Source organism: Halyomorpha halys, unplaced genomic scaffold (assembly GCF_000696795.3).
Source record: "Halyomorpha halys isolate HHAL.00 unplaced genomic scaffold, Hhal_1.1 Scaffold1014.1, whole genome shotgun sequence".
Classification (NCBI taxonomy): Eukaryota; Metazoa; Arthropoda; class Insecta; order Hemiptera; family Pentatomidae; genus Halyomorpha; species Halyomorpha halys.
In genome coordinates, this window is record NW_027116643.1 from 739350 (window position 1) to 761448 (window position 22099).

A 22099-nucleotide genomic window follows, 5' to 3' on the forward strand; every position below is an offset into this window, starting at 1 on the left:
ATGGGTGATTTTATTTGTGACAAAGTAAAGGACATTGATGATTTTGCGAAGGATGTTATTTTGCGTATAATTATAGAAATAAATTCTAGACCTTTTGTCGTTGTATGATATTTACAATAAACTGGTTTTGGGCTCCACTAAACCAATGAATGCCTATCGTATTGAATCCTTACAACCAAAATCCTTCGTCGTTCTTCCTTTACGAAGGATTTTTAAGCTACATACCATATATAAAATGAGAAACGGGCTGGAATTAATTTCATTGTTATTCGCACAGTTAGTTGTGAAACTGATTTGAAAAGTATTTGTTAATATATTGTTTATTTTTTTTATAATCATTATTTAATTTTCTTTATTATGAAGCTATGTGAATGAATCTTACACCCCAGTCCTAAGTCTGGATTATTTCTGTTACCTTAACAAGCCAGACTTCATTTCTTAACAATATCTGCATTACGGAGAACCATTTAACAAGATAATACTGCCGAAATGATGAAAAAAAAGGAGTGAAAATTATTTTTACTTGGAATTACTATAACAAACACGGGCGGGAGTTAAGACAGCTTGATTGTTGGAATTTTACTAGCAATAAAATCTTTTATGGGCAACAGCTTGCTTTCTATCAGGGTTGTGCAAAAACCAATGGAAATTATAATTATTGTGCAAATAACATTTACAAATCAAATCATCAAATCATACATAAAGACCTTAATGTTCCATATGTAACCGATTTACCCCGAACCAGACATCATTCTATAAATACTATAAATATATACTATAAACTTTTCAATAACCCAAATCCACAAGTTTCTTCTTCTTCCATTCCTGACAATCCTCCGAGATGCCTGAAAAGAAGATGACCTCGAGACCTTCTAGTGTAGAAATATTCTTAGAAAGCTAAAAATGGGTAATTTCTCTACATGCCTGGGTCACTCCATTTTTGTATTACATTAAATTTACTTAATGTGTTTTTAAGTAAATAGAGTTGTAAATTGCAATAGATAAATACAAAAAAAAAAGAAAGACTTTTTAAACAACACATACCCTTTCTAGACACTATAATTAATAATGATTCTGTTCTTTGCATATTATTTCATAAAATGAACAATAAATAATTATTTTATGAACTTATACCTAATAATTAATATTAATTAAATAAAAAGTACCTACTCATTGAGACTTTTAGTTAATAGGATGGTCCCTAGATCCATAAAATCTGTTTAGCACTTCCTTAAACTAATTCGACGTCAATTTAGCACTCTATAAATGGTTAAGAGCAAAATATAAATTTGTGCAAACTATTATATTTTGTGAGAGAAAAAGGGAAGGATTTAGTGAAGAAAAATATTATTAAAAGTAATTTACTGGTAACTGTTGAAATTGAATCCATTTAAGCTTCAAACACTCTTTGTGTTTTTTCCCGTTGAAATTGAAGTAAGTTTTTCTTTCAAATGGGAAGTTCAATTAAAAAAAAAGTACGCTTTGCATTTAATGGAATCATGAAGAGATTAAACATCGAAAAGAATTGGATTTGTTTAATCAACCCTCCTGTGAAGCACTTACACGTTTTTATAGCACTCCGCTTTGATCGAGTGAGTAAATTGATTCTCTAACATAACGTTCCAACACAAGGCAATTTATATATTACAGGAATAGCATACAACGAGAGCGATTAGGAATTTAACGAGTTCAGAATCAATTAACTTTTGTATTCAATCACTTTATAGCCACTTCAACCTACCTATAATATGACAGGTAGTGTAGAATATTTGTCGAAATTAACTAAGAAGAGGTATTTCATTATTCTACTACTGAAGCTGAGTTGTTAAAGCTTGCTCAAATAATCAATAATTTATATTTTATTTTAATATTGAATTATTATATTACTATTATCGTCACTAATCACTGAATAATGAGTTGTAATAGTGTTCATATATATTCCTACTCTAAGAGCCCAAGAGTAAACAAAAATAAGTTATTCCAACTCAATTTTGGATTACTTTATTGACAACTATATACAGATAGGAGTCAAGATGTATGACCCTGACTACCACAGTTTGAGAGAATAAAAAATGATTGCTGTTCTATACGTTATAAATAATAATTTGAACTTAAAAAAAAAGTTATTTCCGGTGAAGACAAAATTATACATTATTTTCAGTAAGTTTCAATTCTTACTTACAAAAAACAAGGGGAACGGTAAATCTCATTAAAAAGTAAATATTGAACACGGCATTAAACTTAAATATAATTTTTTTTTCAAAAACTCTAAAATTTTGGATTTAGTCAATGACACAAAGAATATAAGAAATACTGAAGCAATATACATAAATCATTTAGAAATTAAACGTCTTTATAGTACGTAGTGGTTCTAGATAAACCTCCACCAATGATTCGCCCCTCACCTATGGTGTCCCTCAGGGTTCATCGCTATCCCCCACCCTTTTTGCTATCTGCATCAATGACCTTCGTCTCCTTATGCAACATTCTCAACACCATCTGTACGCGGATGATTTCCAAACTTACCTTTTCTTCCCATCTTCTGACTTATTAGTTGCCACGGAGAAATTTCAAGAAGACTTGAATCGAATTAGTCACTGGGCGAAACAAAAAAAGCTTAAGTTGAATGCAGATAAGACTATCATAATAGAATCCAGTCACGTCCTCAAAAATATCACTTCATAAACCAACCTTATTTCTAAACAACAATCCAATACAATTCCATCCATACGTCAAAAACTTTGAAGTCACTACAGGCCTATATCTCTCCTGGAAAAACCACTTTCTCCATCCTAAAGCGTTTAAATTATCTTTGTTAGCGAGAGCCTTTTAAAACCCGTAGGCTCCTGGTTACTTCCTTAATATTCCCCCACCTTGCCTATAGTTCCGCGGTTTACAGGGGTGTATCTAGGGATCTCGAGGCAAAATTAAAACAGCTGATAACTGGTTTGTATGCTGTACATCTCTGATATCCTTTGATTTAAATCCTCAGTGTATTCCCGCAATACCCGCTCATGGCCTTCAGACTTATATGTAACTCCCTATCGAACCGCAGCCTATGGTAGATCTTTCCTCATCCGTTCCTCTCCCTTGTAGAATTATATTCCCTCCTTCATTTGAACTTCTAATACCCTTCCATTCTTCAAATCCCGTTTCTTCGACAATCTTCTGTCCACACAATTCCGGAAAAATACTAATTAAAAGTTTCAAATAAGATGTGAATAGATGAAAAGAGAGATAATATTTAACATAAATATTATTGGATGTTTTAATATTTACGAAAAATCTATAAACATATATATATATAGATTCATATAAGCAACACTACTCCTTTCGTTTTCCTTTTATTTTATATCCATTTATTGAGTTGTTACCTAAGATTAGTTAGAGAATAATTTTTTTATTATTATTACTTTTTTGATAATAAAAAATATACCCTTGATTTATGTATATATTTATTTATTTTCGTTTATACTTGTAATTATGTATATTAGCAGAAATTGTACCATTTCATTCATTATTTTTAGTTTAATTGTATCTGATATTTTATCATTTTTAAAAATTTATTATAAGTAGTCAACTTATGTTTTATGATATGACATTCGGATTTAGTTTTTTTGTTCTATTCTTTTAATTATTGTTGTTCATTTTTATCTTTTCGAATTCATTACTTTCATAATATTTTATGATGGTTTATAATTTCATTTTTACGTTGTATTTTACTCTACGGGTCTAAAGCCTAATTTTGACTCCTGTAATATTATTATAAAGGAATCAATCCTAGAAAAAATAATGATTAATATTATTATTGTATACATTTTAATATTCATTTCATGTTAACGATCACACTCAGTTTTATACTTACTTATGTGATATTATTTAACTCATTTGTGCCATTTATTTGTGGTCCGTTCCACAAGACAAAAGAAATAAGGTAACTGCTGTTTGGGTGGTATTTTCTCCTTGAAGGAGCTCCACTTGTTTGGCGCTGAAAGCAGTGGAGCCCCTTCAAGAGATAATGCTACCAACGCAGTAGTTCACTTCTTAGTACTCAATTTCTCAAGAGAAATTGAGACAAGTCTTGTAGAACGGACCACAGTACATTTAGGCCTACTGAAGAAAACTAAAATTCATTAATTCAACTAAGGTCTGCCACTCAATAAATGCCTTAGCAGTTCTGTTATTAACAGAAAGGAACATGATAATAGACCCAACACATGAGTCGGGCACGTATGGCCTGAGCAGGGCTGGGCAAGGTGAAATACCAGCCAGTCAGCTGAGTGAACTGATTTCAGGACCATTGCCTAATTAATCCTATAACGTATTAATATTTCTGCAATAAATTTGAAATTTAGAATATTCTAAGTGTATCTTTTGTTCGTTTGATTAAATATTAATAAATTTTTTAACCTTTTTTTTTTTTAATTAAATTAATATATAAATAGAAATAAATTCATTTAATTTTAGACTATTCGGGGACATTTCGTTCTTGTCTTGAGCATCTACAATTAAATACATTTTAAAAATAAGTCTTTCTACGATTATATGTAGTGAATTAATTTAATTTAAATTATTTAATAGTAAAAAAGTAAAATAAATAAATTAATTTTTTAACATAATTTTTTACTTACCTAATTTCTTATTGATTTACCCAATTATTATTGGCTGAGTCTCAAGTTCTTTACAAAATTACAATAAGGAAGTTTAGTTAATGACATGATTTATAAAAGGATCAGGGGTGGAAGACCTTGAATTCCCATTTGTTGTAAAAGATTTTTATTTATTTGGTCGTTACTTATGTAGAAAAACTTATTTTTAAATAAAAGTTTATTTTTTTAATTTTTAATATTAAATAATTTGAAACGAAATTAATAAACCGCAAATAATTGAAGAAAGGCTTATTTTTTAAAAAATATTAATTTGTAGGTACTGAATAAAATAACATAAAAGTCCAAGGTACAAATAAATTAATTTAGCATTGCTTTAATTTTTTATTTTCAGGATAGGAAGATAGAAATATTATTTAAAAAAAAAAAACTAATGGAGTTTCATGAATCAACACCAAACTGAATTAATTTGATTTAAGTAAGTTATTTCTATAATTTTTACGCTCATTTCATGAGCATAAATGTAATCAGATTTTGTAAACTTTTCTCTTCGAAAAAGGGTGGATTTGAGAACACAGTTAGATTTAATTAGTATTAGTATAAATTAAAAGTTCATCTTGGATTGAAGCTTGAATGAAGATTGGACTGACCTGGGCCACAATCAGTCTCGTCGGAGCCATCCTTGCAGTCGGGGCGGCCGTCGCAGAGGTAGGCCGGTCGCAGGCATTCGCCATTGCTGCACCTGAACTCGGGGTTCCAGCACTTCCGATGGACTGCAACAGTTCATGGGTGAAGGTAAGGTATAGTAATTGATATTAACACAGGTAATTTTAAGAAAAAGATATGTGAAAGAAGAAAGGAATAAATTACGATATTTTTAAAAATTAAGTAGATATAAAATAAAATAAATTTATGGACGAGAATTCTATATGTTGGTCTCTTTCGGGGCAGATGAATAAAGATTATCATATTATTGAGTAAATAAACATACCCACCATAATTTCAAGGTCTAGTTCTTCATTGTATGTTTTGTCTTAGACCAGGGCGGATCCAAAAAACTTTTATTGAGGGGGAAGATGACTACAACATGATCACCGAAGGTGAAGTTGGTGTCATGCCATAAATCCCGAGAAAATATTTAACAAATCGATTATCCCTATCTAGAACTAACCGACATTATGTATTTTTTATATCATGCCATATAAAATATATATTTAATAAGTATCATAAATTAAAGACACTAATGATGATTAGCAATTATTAGGTGTAAAAAATTGATTATCTATGCCTGCAAAAAAAAAGGTCCAATATAACAACATATAAATTACATATTGTTCAACGATTTCCTGATGATGGATGATTTTAGAACAATCAAGATTTAAAAAGTGGAAGAAAAAGAGTCACTTGTTTATTGACAAAATTTTCAAGATACTTCCAATGTAGGATATAAAATATAAATAAATAAAGTGCAGAAATATAAATAAATAAATATAAGTTCAGTAAGATAGAAAAAAATAATCGACTTCATAAAAGTAGGATATAAACATATAAATAAATGAAGTGCAGAGACAGCAATAAATTCGGTAAAAAATTGACTTCATAAAAATACACTATTAAAGTCTAAAAGATGGTTGGAATATTTACATTAATAACCGTATTTCTGCGTTTTTTAATTACTTTGATGAATTAACCAATACATTTAAATTATCATATATTAATATATAAATTATTAACCGGCTAAAGTTAAATTGAGTGACTAAAATTGGAAAACAGCGTGTTCATAATAATAGGGTAGGTTTCTCTTCCTAACCACCAAATTAGCATCTCATCATTTCCATTCGTCTCGAACATTCAATATGGCAACTCGAATTATTTTATAATTTAATTCATTCAAAGTACTCTGAACATATTACATTCAGAAATTCAAAGTTATCTTGTAAGTAAAGTTTTAATGCGATTCTTTTCGTTGGTAACAAGTCTTCTTTTTAAGTTGATGTTATCAATCCTTATATTTTTTTTGTCCTCCACGAAAAGGTCTGAGGGAAAACAAAAAGGAAGTTTTTACGGAATATTTGCCACCAAAGTTATCCCTCAGGCGCCCAGATGAAGGAGGCCTGGAGTTGACACGGGTTCTTAAGATGTGGAGGAGGGCGAGGGTGAAACGGAGCCAATACACATCTTGTCAGCCAACATAATTCACAGGAGTAAGCTGCGCGTGGCTCATCTTCAGGGGGAAGTGTGGCTTCTTCCACACTTTGGCTTATAAATTATTGTATTCAGTTAAAATTAAACATTTACATATACTTTATTATTATGATTTAGCAACATAAATCAAACCAATTAAAAAAATTAGAACCGGAAATATAAAATAAAAAATCTGAAGTTTTTTGCCCATTCGAAACCCATTTTTCGCCCTTATAAGGGCTAATAACTATAAAACTTAATAAACACATAGCTATAAAACTTAATTAACTAATAGCTATAAAACTTAATAAAGTAATAGCTATATAAATTGTCGATGTAGGCTGAAAGAGCAGACTGGTAAAATCAATAAATCAAGGTGAAAAATTCCCAATTTTTACTTTTTACATACTTGAAAAATAGTATTAAACAGTTTGAGACGACGCTAAAAACGAATATGATTTGCGTTTTCTATAAACAAAATTATTTTTAGAACCTCAAGAAATCCTTAAATAGACATTTTCGAAAAAATCGGAAAATAAAATGTTTTAGTCCACAATTTTCGGCCTACATCAATCCTAGATTCCTTTTTAAAAATGAAAACAATAGAATAACTTGGACCAATCTACACCAAACGTAGCTACAGCTTAGAGCTCTATAAACTGCACCGAAGAGCATAAATCGGGTCTAATTAAATCAATTCGAACCAGAGATATAAAATAAAAGGTTAGAAAATCTTTTCTTAATTTAAAACCAATATTACGCACTTTAGTTGATGTTGAACAGACAATCAGCTTTCCAACAGTTATAATAACGTACGAAATGGATTAAATGAATAGCAGTTATGAACGACTATATGAAAAATAGTCACCGGAGAAAAAAAAATCTTTGGAATAAAAATCGAGGTGAAAAACTCCTAATTTTTAATTTCTTTAAAAAACGGCATTTGGTAGTTTGAGACGACACTAACAACGAATATATGATGCTATTTCTTAAAAAATAATGCTGGCCTACTTTACCCCGAGCCACATTAAGTTCTTATATATTTTTTGTAAATATAATATAGTTTTATAAAATCAGTAACGCTTTTTTCCTATTATCCAGAAATAGATGGATATACTTTCTGAGCTACAAACCAAAACGCTTAATATTGTTCAGAACTTTTTTTCTACTAGAGAATTAGGGAATTTCATTATCTTTAAACCTTCCCATGGCGAAAGGGAACATTTTGAAAAAACCTGCATGTAAATTGCTTCACTAATTAAAAGTTTATTCTGGACAAAGATTCTACCATTCCCTTTTATATAAATAGATACATTGGTTGGTACAAAATCAGTGCTCCTTTTTTTATTTTAAACGAAAAGGATGCTGATGATGATTAATTTAATTTTAAATATGAATTTTATAAGTTGACTCTACAGCATACATATTCCCTTATCATAATAATCTGTATGTAAAAGTTTTAAATTTTGTTTTTTAGGAGAGTTCGGAAAAAAAAAATTAAAACTTTTTTTTTTTTATAATCAAGAGATTATATCAATACTGTAGGTGACAAACAAAAGTTATGTAAATATAAACAATTATGAACTTACAATTCTACCAAATAAGAGACAAGGAACCAACCAATATTTTCTTTTTTTCTTTTTTTGGTTGTATTCATAAGCTATATTGATATTTTTTTTTATTTCACGACTTGATGTACATTATACGTTAAATTCAAATAAACTTTGCATTATTATTTGCTTCTGAAAGAAATCACCATTTCATTTACTATATTTCAACATCTAAACAAATATCAAATATTAAATTAAATATAATATTAATATAAAATATATTCAAAAAAAATTATATTCAATATCCTGAATAAAAGTAAAAAATGAATCTTATTTTGTGGTTCATTTTAATTGTTTCCACCTTATTTGTAAAAACTGTCATTCACATATATTTTTTTATTATAACCATAATTCCATATTGTATTACATTACTGCACTAGGTATCATTTATTTATATATCCTTCGGTTTGTTCCAGTTTTAATTGCATAACAGAACAAGATAGGAAGATTGGATGCACCGAATGACACCATACACAATATAAATTAAATTACACCCTATTTAATTAAAAGATAACAAGGGGGCTTGTCCTAGCTGCATTTAAATTTCCCCACCACCATTCCTCCCTTCCTCTCCCGTGCACCAAATGCAACAACACAACTAGCAATGATGATGATCTGCATTAAAATGTATGAAATTTAATAATAACAAAATGATAATTTTTTATAATTGTAGTGATAAAAACATAAGCACAAATATACGATTCAAGAAGCACAATTTTATTATTTTAAAGTGTGCCATTATTGTTTCAGTAGTGATAAATATGGGCGGATGTTAAAAAAAAAATCAAGGAAGTAACTTTTTTAAGCAGTTATTCAGAACCTGAAGCCTACGACGAACTTCTTAAATAATTCAAGATCTTGAAAAACGTTTTTTTATCATTTGCTATATTCAATCTGTCACAGCTAATTAAAACACAAAATTTACAATCATATTAGTTATAACAGTTCTCATTGTTAAGAATAATAAAAAAAATAAATAAATATAAAATAATAAAGAATTTTATGGTGAAACAAATAGGAAAACAGGATGATTAGAAACATCCCATTATAACAGTAAAAGCCGAGATAACCTGGTATTTCCCTATTGCTTTACGGCTTCATATTTTTTTTTGAACTGTTATAGAGAAAACAATAGAGTACAAAATTGGTATAAAATACTTAAATGACTACTATACAGATATGTTGAATTGAATAAAATTAAAATAAGTGCAGTGTAAAAAAAAAACACGAATAAATATAATATTCAATAACTAATAAAAGTAGAAGTAATAATTTTTTAATAATTAATAATATAATATAATTAATATTGAAAGATAGTATGAAAATAATAAAACAATAAAAAGTGACAAAGATAATTTAGGATTATCCTTTAACTAACAGACCCGGCAATGCTTTGCTATTGCTATATTTAAGGATGTACATAGATTTAATGAACACAATTGATAGTTTGATTTATATTGTTGTATTTAGTTAAATTGGAGGAGTTATGAACTATAATGTAAACAATGGTCAACTGAAGAAAATAACTCTAGGTGAAAAATTACCAATTTTTAATTTTCTTGAAAAATAGTATTTAGCAGTTAGAAACTATGCTAAAAACAGATAGGATTTGAGTTCCTAAAACAAAATCTATTTTAGCACCTTAAGAAACCCTTAAATAAGAATTATCGAAAATAAAATGTTTTAGTCCAAACTTTTCGCCCTACATCGGTATTAGATTATTTTTTAAAAATCAAAAAAATAGCATTAATTTCGACACGTCTAAACCAACCTTCACCAAACATAGCAATGCTTTAGAGCTCTATAAACTACACCGAAGGCCATGAACCAGGTCAAATTAAACCAATTCGTACCGGATATAAAATACGAGGTTAGAAATTCTTTTCTTAATTTGAAACCAATATTGCGTCCTTTAGTCGATGTAAGCTGAAAGGACAGACATTCAACTTTCCAACGGAAATATTAACGTATTAATTGAATAAATTGAAGTGGAGTTATGAACATTCATATGAACAATAGTCACAGGACACACTAAAAAAAGAATATGAAATGCTCTAAAAAAATACTGAGCTACTTTACTCCGAGCCACATACATTATGTTTTTATGATTTTTGGTAAATACAATATAGCTTAAGATAATTAGTATTATTTTTTTTTATTCCTCAGAGACGGATCGATTAGTGTACAATAACCATGATAAAAACGCATAACTTCTGAGTGCATAATTTTGTTCATAACTTTTTTTCTACTAAATAATTCAAGGATTCATTATCTTTAAAACTTTCCATGGTGAAAGAAAATTTTTGAAAAAATAGCACGTAAATCGGTCCAGTAATTCAAAAGTTAATTGTGGAATTAACTATTCCCTATTATATATATAGATAAATTGGTTGGTATACACTAAGTCAGTGGTACTTTTTTATTTTAAACGAAAAGGATGATAACTAATTTAATTTTAAATATGATTTTTAAAAGTTGACTAAATAAGAAACCTTATTGGCTAACCTTGTATATATAATAAGAAGGTATGTTACACTTATTAATTTTGTGTTTTGTATCATTTTTAAATGATCGATTAAACCATTGTCAATGTGATTACTATTAACAATTTTAAACATAAGAAACTATTCTTATGTTTAAAATTGTTAATTTCAGTTCTGATGGGGATTAATCCCTGAATAAAAAATTTAATTACTAATGCATTCTTATACTATTCATTAGGAAGGCTTAGTGGCCTTGATTTTTCAATATTTATTATTAATAATTTATAGCTATTTAAAGTAGTTAGGATTCATTAAGTCGTGAAGATATTGCTACATCGCTATTTAGGAGTACTATATTAGGAAAGATTTACGTAGAAGCCTTCTAGATTAGTTAGTGCTAAATAACAAGCCATATGTACCGGTGAGGTGAACCACATGGAGGTAAACACACCATCTGCTCAAACAATTTAAAAGTTTTAACAAAAATTAAACCATTACGAATGGTAAAAATAGGTGCTAGTAAACAGAAACAAAATTATTATGCAGCAGAACCTCCTCCGAATCCAAATATTTAAACCCGTGAGTACCGTAGTTTTTTTTCTAACCATTCCAAGAACATTATTCTTTTGTCTAGAAGAGCTAAGGTGTTAGAAGTGCCTAATGTTAACGATAAATCCCCAACTAAGTACGTCACAAATTTATATTTTTAAAGTTTTATTTTTTTTTAATATAGATTTCTAAAAAAAATTGTAAAATAGCATCAAATTTTGGATCACATCAATGCTCGAATACATATTAAAAAATAAAAATATCAGATATATATTTATAGCATCATTAGACTCTATCAAATCTATAAACGAAGCATTTATTTTATATTTACTAAGTAGGTAATATACATTTTATGTTTTAATTTTTTAGTTCATTTTGTAAAAATAACTTATATACATATTACCTATATTGTGTATACCTATATCACAACAATTGTTTGAGAGGGGAATATAAAATTTCTTAATTGGTAAAGTACATTTAAAATACATTAATTTTTCTATATTCTGTTTTTATTAAGGTTCTATGTTTCGCATATGTATAATTCTGAGGTTTGACACTCAACCCATGATCTACTCTTTAGATATAAATCTGAAGCTTCTGAATTTATCGGGTCGATGTGATTAGCCTGTTTCCTCTAGTCTTTCGCTGTTTCCTCCTTTACATTGTTTTCACAGAAGAACTTTTCTTCCTTCTTTAGTATTACGTTCTTACGTCTATTATCCTCTTGAATTTCCCCCTAGAGAGAAAAATTGCCAGTTGAATGGGTGGGCTATTTATTTTTAAAGGATGGTGCGGTCTGGTTAAGAAGCAATTTTTTTTTTTAGGAGTTTAAGTAAAGAACTACCATGACTACCATTTCGACTGACCGCGTAGGGTTCCTCGAGCGTCATTCCATATCATAGATTATGTAGGGGGCTAATAGTTTTTTAAATGGAAAAAATAAGAGATATGAAGAATAAACAAAACCATCAGATCTCAATATTATATTGCCTTAAATACACTTACATTATTGGTTAGACAATAATTACAATCATAAAAGAAAAGGGTCCCTCACAACTCAGAAATCAATAAGAGTTTATCCAGTCACATACGCAAAAAACACAATTAATATAGCTTCCACCAAACTGGGACAATTATACACACACGCACTAATATTATCGCCACGAACTCAAAAACAAAAAAAACATACCTTCTCCCGCTCTCGTTCGTCAGTGTTGCCTACGCAGTGTTGATATCTCACAGCTTATATCAGTCCCGGATTAACTTATTTTTTTAAACAAAGGTTATATCAACTCAAAACATTACAAATTTAATTTTTTTAGTTTGAGTTTTTTTAATATAGATTTTTTAAAATTCTGTGCCAATAGAATTATACTTTGGATAACAAAAATGCTCAAAGTTTAACAGCAATGATATTTTATTTTTTCCTGGCCGCTGACAAAATGCACACCCTGCATGCATTTTATAGACTGTTCCAATATGGCGACTGAATGGATTTAGTTAAATTTTTAACCTCAGCTTCTATTATAGACAAATGTATGAGCTTATAAAAATGACTAGAGTTTATATTTTCATTCATATTTCAAAAGAAAAAATGAACCAATACGACTTTTTTTTTGGGTATCTTTAAAGTAACAAATCTGCTCTGGTTTTTAACTTACCCGAAATGTTAAACTCAAATAGTAACCGTGTTTATGTAGAAAGATTCTTATTACAAGTTACGACTTAAATAATTTTTTTAATTTAATTTATTGTGATATTTACATAAAACATTTCCTGACATCTCGCGCACACCATTTAGCTTTCAAATTACTTAAAGTTGTTGCAATTTTCTTATAAAAGGCTACGTTCCTGAACCAAACATATTTTCTTTTATTTCCACCTAAAATGTTCTTTTAAAAAAATGGATGATAAACCTGTGGTCACATGGTAAATGTTTATATTCGCTATTATATATTATAGCATACAATTAGTGGTATGTTACAAGTTACCACTGTTATTTTCTTATAAACTTAGAGAGATACTTAAGCATTTTAGATACCTTAGACCCTTATTTTATGAAAAGTGATTGATGAAATTCTTTTATACGTGTACAGAAATTTCTTATCGGTGAAGCGTATCTGAACTTGTTTCGATGGAATCAAAAGCTTTCAAAATTTAATTTATAATTAAAATTAATTTAAATATTTAAATATTGAAACAGTATAATTTTTGTTCCTTAGCCTTTCATTTCTGACCGCTTCCTCTTATGACTAATCGTGAGTTATACTTATTCGTTTCCACAAGGCCCTCTAGTACTTCGATATTGTAATGATATAATTCACAAATGAGCCAAAAATACCAGCTCGGTAATTCTCTAGAGATCCAGTTGCTTAGTTTCCTTTCTGCAGAAAAATAATCTAGCTACAAAACTCAGATCCTGCAACTTAAACGTATTTATAGTAAACATGAAAAACTTATAATTTCAATAAAAAAGCTTTTTGAACATTCAATGCTGTATGACTACACTAAATTGAAAAAAAAAATTAATAAAACATTTTTTTTTTTTTTATGTATACAATAAAATTTTCTATAGTGAAGAATGTGAGTTTTGTAGATAGATTCTTTAAACGTTCCCTATATCTTCAAGAAGAAAACATGTCAGAAGGAGGGAAGTCTTCAACCAACTGGAGCTCCGGGCACTCAAAGATATGAAGGTCTTCCAGATTAGAGATCAACCTTCAAATCATTTTCTGAAGAACAATGGATCATAAACAATAATCTAATGAAATTAAATTAATTAATTTTTTTTTTATATTTAGTAACAAACATTATATATATTTTTTGCTTTTTGTTCATAGAAAAAAAAAACGTAGTACTTATCTCCTTTATATTATCTACTGGTCAACAATTCAAATAACTCGTCGATTATCATTGCCATTTTCATATTATTAATTTAAAAGAAATCAATCTTCTTAACCTCACGTTCCCTTTTAAAGTAATGTTATTCACAATAATTTTACCACATGTTTTATTGATAACAATCATTACATGAATTGATACTTTGTTTCACTATCTTTAGGGGATTTGTCTTGAGTGATAAAAACCTGTCACATCTTTAGCCCTGAAACCGATGTTATTTTAATATAATATGGAAAAAATGTATTAATGTGTAAAGTAATTATATATCTTCAATTAAAAAAAAAGTTAAATGATTTTTCATTAGATTTTGATTAGTTTTTTGGCAGCACCATTACTTACTTTTTTAAAGATATTTCATTAAGTAAATAAGTTTTGTATTAACATGAGTGATAAACTGAATTATCTTTGTTGAAGTAAACCGTTCATAAGTGAATTAGTTCATTCTTGAATTGTTTTGATTAATTGATCACAAGAGTTTGACTTTTCCCGATATTTGGCCTATAGCGCAATGACAGCAGATTTGACAGATCAAAACAATTTTACTACCGTTTTTGTCGCTTAAATGTTAAATGCTAATTTTGCAAAAAATGTGGAACTAGTAGTTTTTAAGATACAGCATTAATTTTGCAAATAGACTTGGAAATTGAAAATTTACGTTTTCACATAAGTAGTGGATGAAATATGATAAAATTGGCACTGGTTCATTTGGCACTAATTTCCAGCTTTCCACCAAATTGTATCAAAATCGGACCAGTCGTTTTCAAAATATAGGTTTGCCACGAGAACTGCGTCTGCGCGTGGCTAAGTGAATGAAGTGGAGGGGATTAGTCAAATTGACACTGGACCCGATTTACACTAATCTCCTACTTTCCTCACATTTTTCCAAATTAGATAATCCGTTTTTAAAATATAGAGGTTTCATTTACTAATTAATAAAAATTAAAATTTGTACCGCTACAACCCATAAAGGGCCAGAAGTTCATTACTTTATAAGGAAGTACTGTTACCAGACCAACGGTTGTGAAAGGAGATGATTTGGTCATAATCACACTCGACCGCCAGACTTTTACCCAATTAAGGGTACCCAATTTAAGAGGCTGGGTGGACCCCAGGAGGTCTCCAGAAACCACAAGAGTTGACTCACGGCTACAGTGTAACAGAAAACAATTTTCTGCCCAGCCGGATTCGAACTCGAATCCTTGGAATTAGTTCCGGACTTGTCCCCCCACCAAATTCCAAGTGAAAGTTCGTTACTTCCTCTGTTTACTAAGCATTAAGCTGTAACTTAGGATTTATTGCAAGTGACAAACATGAAATTCGGCGATATAGAGACGAAATATGTTTCTTCCTCTATCCCTTCTTTGAATAGGGAAATTATCGTGTAAATTTCCAGCTGGCTTGTTAGCCACAAAAAAAAAATTTTAGAACTCTCATACATTTGACAACCAATGATATCAATATAGATTTAAGTATTTCTCAATACTGATTAGTATAAACGTTTTGAAATTAAAACATTTTTTTATTATTATTAGTAGCTGAATCGAAACATAACCTTTACATTTTGATTTCAAAAAGACATTAGCTGGTAAGTTTTCTTTTAATTAAGTTTTTTTGTTCTTTTTACAAAGTATATTTACTTTTAACGTACAAGTGGCGCAGAGAAACTGTCTTTGAACTGAACGTCGAAGTCACAAGAACTTTTCAGATCATCTGAATTTTCCAATTTCCAAGTTCAGGTGGCTAAAACTTAGAATACACAAGATTATTCCGAAGATTTGCTATTTAGTTAAGAATTTGAATTGCTAATTAATCAAAGTCCTCAGGTTAAAAAGAGAAATTCAGCTATTAACCCAATACAAGCCCCTAGTTTTCATATGACTTTGATGTAAGGCAAACTGTTTTTTATCATTTTGTTTGTTGAAATATTATAAAGATTTAGGAATAAATATAATCGATTCTACAATAAATAAATGGAGAAAATAGAAAGTGCTTGCGAGGTGAGAGATGAGTATTTTTTTGTACACGTCAGTCAGTACTTCAGTCCCTGATTGATTCAAACAATGGAAGTAATGAAATCAAATATTCTGTACTTTGTTTTTCTCTGGTTAAGAGTTGGCATAATTGTAATTATGTCTGTCGGATTTTCTCAAAAATAGTGATATTCGAATTATTGCGAGAATGCATTCAATAAGCGATGTGGGATTCGTAATTAAAGAAGGTATTGAGGTAAAAACGAACTTAAATATTGAGAGCTTAAAGGATAATTGTATAGTAACTTACTAAATAACGCTAACGATTCTTGGAAGATGTACTAGGGAGGATTTGGTAGTTCCAGTGGAGCTTCAATGCTTAGTTCCATTGTTAGTATCGATATTGAATAGTATCTCCGATTAGATTATGAATAGTGGATTATGAATTATTAATTATGCGAGATATATAATGGATAATGGAGAATAGAATATCTGGCATTATCCTGTCTGTCTGTAATACTGATTGACATCCTCAGTTTCTATTATCTATGATGATTGATTATGATAATACACATCATCTTTTTTTGTGAAAGGTAATGATTAATTAAAAGCTTGGAGGCTTGAAAAAACTAGATAAAAAGAATTTTTAAATTAAAATATTTCTGAAAAACATACGGAGTCATAATTGAATACAACGAAATAAATATGAGTGATGTAGGGAATGCAAAATTCTTATAAACTTTTCTTTTAATGATGTTATAAACCCATAAAAGTTTATCATTTATGTTAATTAAAAAAAAAAAACGTGTTTAGAAATAAAACTGAACGTTAAAATTACAATACAGTCTTAAGTTCAAAGAGAAAATACAGCCTGAATACTAATAACATTAAAAATGTAGCAGATTGAGGAATATAAATTTTATATTAGAGATATGATGATGGAACTAGACAAGAGTAGTTGTTAGAACATTACTTTATTAGGTGTATTCTAGGTCAGCCGGTGCTTCTGTTACCTTCAACTCGAAGTGTGATGAGATGTCCGGGTCGTTTTGCAACATCCTGCAGTAATTTGTAACCCCGCCTAAGCTTAAAATGATCATAAAATGTAAATTTTACAACCTCTTCTTTAAGAATTTACTATCTTAGTAACGAGTCGCGCGTTAAAAATAATTGTGTTGTTATCGCAACTCTATCCATGGCTGATGCATTTAGCTGCAAAGCGTTTCCATATCGGATCCATTAACTGATCCAAATGTCACAAACATTTACGTAAATTATATTACAATTTTTAAATAAATTATCGATTAAATTATAAATTTAAGGCAAATCTAAAATAAGAAAATTGGCTAGAATAGAGAAAAGCTCAGAAATAATGGCGCCTGTTTAAATGCCCGTGTGAACTGTGATTGCTAATAAAAACGAGAACTTTATGTCAAACTATTTATGTTGATTTTTTTCAGAGTGATGTAATTACATCTATGTAAGTGATAAAGTATCTATGAAAGTGTATAAATTGTTTTTTTCTGATATTATTTTTATTCGGAGAACTACTTTCTTTGGTAATTTGAAGTAAATATTATTCCTTCAAGTAAATAGTATTTACTTCAAATCACAATATTTGGTAGCTCTCCCTAGAAAATAGTTTTCAGATAAATCCCTAAATATGCACTTACACCAACTCACCTTACAACCTTTTTTAGTAGTGTAATGTAACATATGAATCTTCCATTTATGTAATCTTTTTTTGTTTTATCTTAATTAAATAAATAGTCAATTGACTGATTAGTTATTTACAGATATTTAAAAGAAACAAATACAAATTAAAAAATCTTTGGTTATTGAACTACAAATTTTGTTCTGTTCTTGTTTTGTATCTACGCCAAATGTTTTGCCAGTGTAGATTTATTTTGTCTCAGCCACTGTTTTATTAATATTTTACCTGTGCTATTTTGTAACATTTGATATTTAAAAAATCTGAATGTTGAGCGCGGAGACCACTGCCAACTTTACACTTCTTGGCTTCTTAACTCCATTAAATATCGATAGTAATATTAACAGACCAAGAATGAACCGATTTTGGCCATTTTTCGACCGAATTTATGAAAAGTTTGAAAACAATAGTCGGTTTAGTAGTTGTCCTCACCAGTGCCATATTTTATCCCATTTTTTGAATGGCTGTGATCCGCGAAATAAAAACTAATCAAGAGTAAACTGAGAAGTGAGATTGTTTAAGAAAATTTCAGCAGTTTATTACTGTTGTTGATAACAACTCATGTACTTAAATAAATAGTCATTACTAAAGTGATAAATGATTTTTATTATAAAAAATCGAGAAAAACCCTACTTCTACGGATTTATTTTTATTTCAATAATAAAATAAATTAATAATTTAGATTGTCATACCAACCAAAGCTCAAAATTCCATATAAACCTCAGTAATCATCCTAATCCTTCGGTTCAATCCTTATCCAGTTCCACCCATCCATCCAATCCACCTCGAAGGTCTAAACGGCAGTGGCCAAGAGAAATAAAATAAATTCGAAAGTTGGAGTTATTGCAATGGCCAGATGCTTCGCTTATCTAGAGTGTTTGTGGCTTTAGCGCACTTGCTCAGCCTCCACTGGATCATTACCAGTGATGCGGCGAGAGGGATGCGCTGGGATCTTATGAGTTCTGCTCTACCCCTCATGCATAGAGGTTAGAGTGAGCCTGAGGATCCTCCGGGCAAGTATGTAAATAATGTACATAATAGTGTAAATGTGATTAGTAATTTTATTTTATTGTTATACTTGTTTTATTAAATTTCTTTTTTATATTAAATAAAGTAATGATTTTAAATATTGTATTTTTTATGACTCCAAGTTTTTCAGAATATAATTTCTATTTATAATAGAAATAAATTCAAGAATATGACTTGTGAAATCTGTTATATTGAGGGTCCCCATATCTTGAATTGTCCGTCACTACCACTCGGTTAAAGACAGGGCAAATAGAAAAACAAGTCTTCAATGGAAAGGATAGATAAACAGCCTAATGCAATCTATGTTTTTGAACAGTTGAAATGTTTTTTAATTTTTGTTTTCTAAATATTCAAAAGCAAAATATATAACGTGTATAGAAGTTAGCTTCGTTTTTTCGCCAAGAGCCTCAAGTAAGCATTCTTGAGAGCTCGCTAGAACCATTTAAGCTACAATAGGAATTCCTTAGGTCGATTGGAAATTTGATCCTCTTGGTGCATCACAAAAAACAAACACCTAGACCAGTTGCTTATACGAAAAAAAATGAGTACACACACGAAGTAAATTAATTACGAATACTCTTGTTATTATGAAAGTATAATGTGAATTGGACTACAGCATTTGTAAAATTTAAATAATTGTTTTGATTTTTTCTACAGCTCTAATAGTTTTATTATTAAATGTTTTCCATATCTTCTATAAGATATCCTTCAAGGTCAACAAACTTCAAAAATAATAAGACCTCATTATCATAGGTCCAAATATATTGATCCAAAAAAGGTCTCTAGTCGATGGATTTATTGATGAGAGCAAAGATGACCCTCTACGAAAGAAGGAAGGGGATACTTTTTAACGTAATTTTTTGGACTCTCGTACTTTTTCCTCATTCCTCATCTTTTATAAAAGAGCCATTGATACCCTGAAGCAATTTCTTTTCTTAGATATTATGTATTATAAATATCTAGACGGCCGTGCGGGTTGGGGCGTAGGTCCCGGATTCCCACTTGGGGCAGTTAAACATTCATTTTTCGGCTGAGAATGAATCTTGACACTCCCACCATGGTTGGTACGTGGCGGAACCCAGGTATCCGTCAGGAGTTGGCAAAAAGGACCACTAGGGGCCACCAAATACCAGTACGCGTACCAGTAGTTGGCAGTGCCTTGGGCCTGACTTGGAGTAAACACCGCTCAGTGGTGGAAAGTGTGAAAAAACCTCCAAAACGAAATGTGTCTAATCATCATATTGAGGAGTGTGTTTTCTTACAGTCAAATATCTATAAACGAATTCACCGTAATTAGTCCTCCCAACAAACAATATTTGTGAGCCGTAGGTAGATCTAATGTTACAGACGTTATTTCGGCATTGGGGAAAAAGTGAGTTTTTACAAGTTTTTTTTTTAAACTATTGAACAAACAATGCTTCAGCGAAGTCAATACCAATTAAAGTCAGTGTAGGTATTGTAGTTTTTCAGAAGTAAATATGTTTCTTGAAATATATTTTTTTGTTTAAATGAGCATTATTGATCGTGGTGATGAGACCATTTTCCCACGTTAACATTGGAGCGGTTTTTGTGTGTTTCATTGACGCATTGAGACGTACGCAGTCAAGGGCTTTATTGGGAGGCGTATTAAAATAAGGTAATAACAATAATCAAATTAAACAATAATTCAGAATAAAATTTTATTTATATCAAAAATGATTTTAAAGATGGAAAAAATAAAATATATTTTTTCATCGGAAAATGTTCATCAAAAAATAAACATTCCATTTAATTCAGCACCCTCAATAACATAGAAATTCACGACAATGACTGAAAATTTAAACAATTTAATGGTTTTTGCACAAAAACGGTGTTTTCCGTGTGCACCGCAGAGCGAAAGTTACATTGAAATTATCACTTGGCTGTCCGATTTCCTGCTACCAGCCCTGATGAAGGCTAGAAATTCTGGCCGAAACGTTGGCACTATTAAATAAGTTATTTAAACTTATTTTTATTATATTCTGACCGCACTCCCCAAACATCTTGTCCTCATACATTGAAATTAGATCCAATTTATTATTTGGAGACCAGTCTTATACGAATCATAAGCAATAATTCTCAGTGTCTTATCTTATGACGAATATCTACCCTATATAAATATTGGTATATCTTTAAGCAAGAACCTTTGTTAATTAACAAGAAAAAAAAGATGTTATATTTCCTTTTCCCTATTTGATATTTTATGTTTCAAATACAGTCCAAAATTCGGACATAACAATTAGTACGTCTGCTTTAAAAAAGGAGCGATTTTTTTTTTTTTTACCGAGCTTCTACAGCCTTTAATCATCATGCTCTCTATATATTTTTACTTTCACTTATCTGTATATGGAATATATACGTGTAAAATTTCGAAATCGAGTTTTCAACGGACACGTTTTGAGATCTCTGAATCCAAGTCTCGCAAAATGGTCTGTTTGTGTGAACAGACAAGGCCAAAAGCGAAAAATTGTACAAGATTGAAATTAATTATTAAAGGCGTGTATATGCCTGGATTGGGAGAGTAACTTTTTTGCTAAAATCGACAGACTGTAAGGGTCATTTTAAAAAATGGATTTCACACGGCTCAAACGATTAAATTCGGCACGTCAATGTAAAATTAAATGGTCTATAATTTCATCTAGATCTTATTCTCATTGAAATAGTATGACAGATCCTAAATGACAAGTATGTAAACTATCATAATCTAAAGTACTTTAACTATGTTAATTTGAAAAAATTAAAAGTTGTCATTATTAGTTATTATAAACATAGATAAATAGAAAATATTAAAGAAAGTTATGAATAACTAACTAATTGTGAAAAAAACGGGAAAAATTGAGAACGCCCGAACATTCCCGATTACATTACGGCTTCGTTATCTGTTGTTAAACTATCGTATTATTGGCATGAAAATAATTTATATTCATTATTCTCAACTAAAGAAACTATAAAACATGAACTTTTAAAGGAAACAAAATTAAAAAAAGTTTTTATTTTATTTTTTTGAAAATCACAAAAATAGCGATAACTTTATCAT

General features: G+C 29.7%; 2 protein-coding genes across 2 annotated transcripts in view; one reads left to right on the forward strand and one right to left on the reverse strand.

Moving 5' to 3' along the window:
* Positions 1 to 22099, reverse strand: part of LOC106687816 (G-protein coupled receptor GRL101) — a gene marked incomplete at its 5' end in the record, with an annotated part of 108227 nt that overhangs the window by 41761 nt on the left and 44367 nt on the right. Inside the window, 1 exon segment of the mRNA XM_067053355.1 lies at positions 5258 to 5380. Coding sequence (XP_066909456.1) covers positions 5258 to 5380 — 123 coding nt within the window.
* Positions 11304 to 22099, forward strand: part of LOC106687817 (uncharacterized) — a 36288-nt gene continuing 25492 nt past the window's right edge. The window contains exon 1 of the mRNA XM_014431917.2: positions 11304 to 11463. Coding sequence (XP_014287403.1) covers positions 11425 to 11463 — 39 coding nt within the window. The 5' untranslated portion in view covers positions 11304 to 11424. The remainder of the gene's footprint in view (positions 11464 to 22099) is intronic.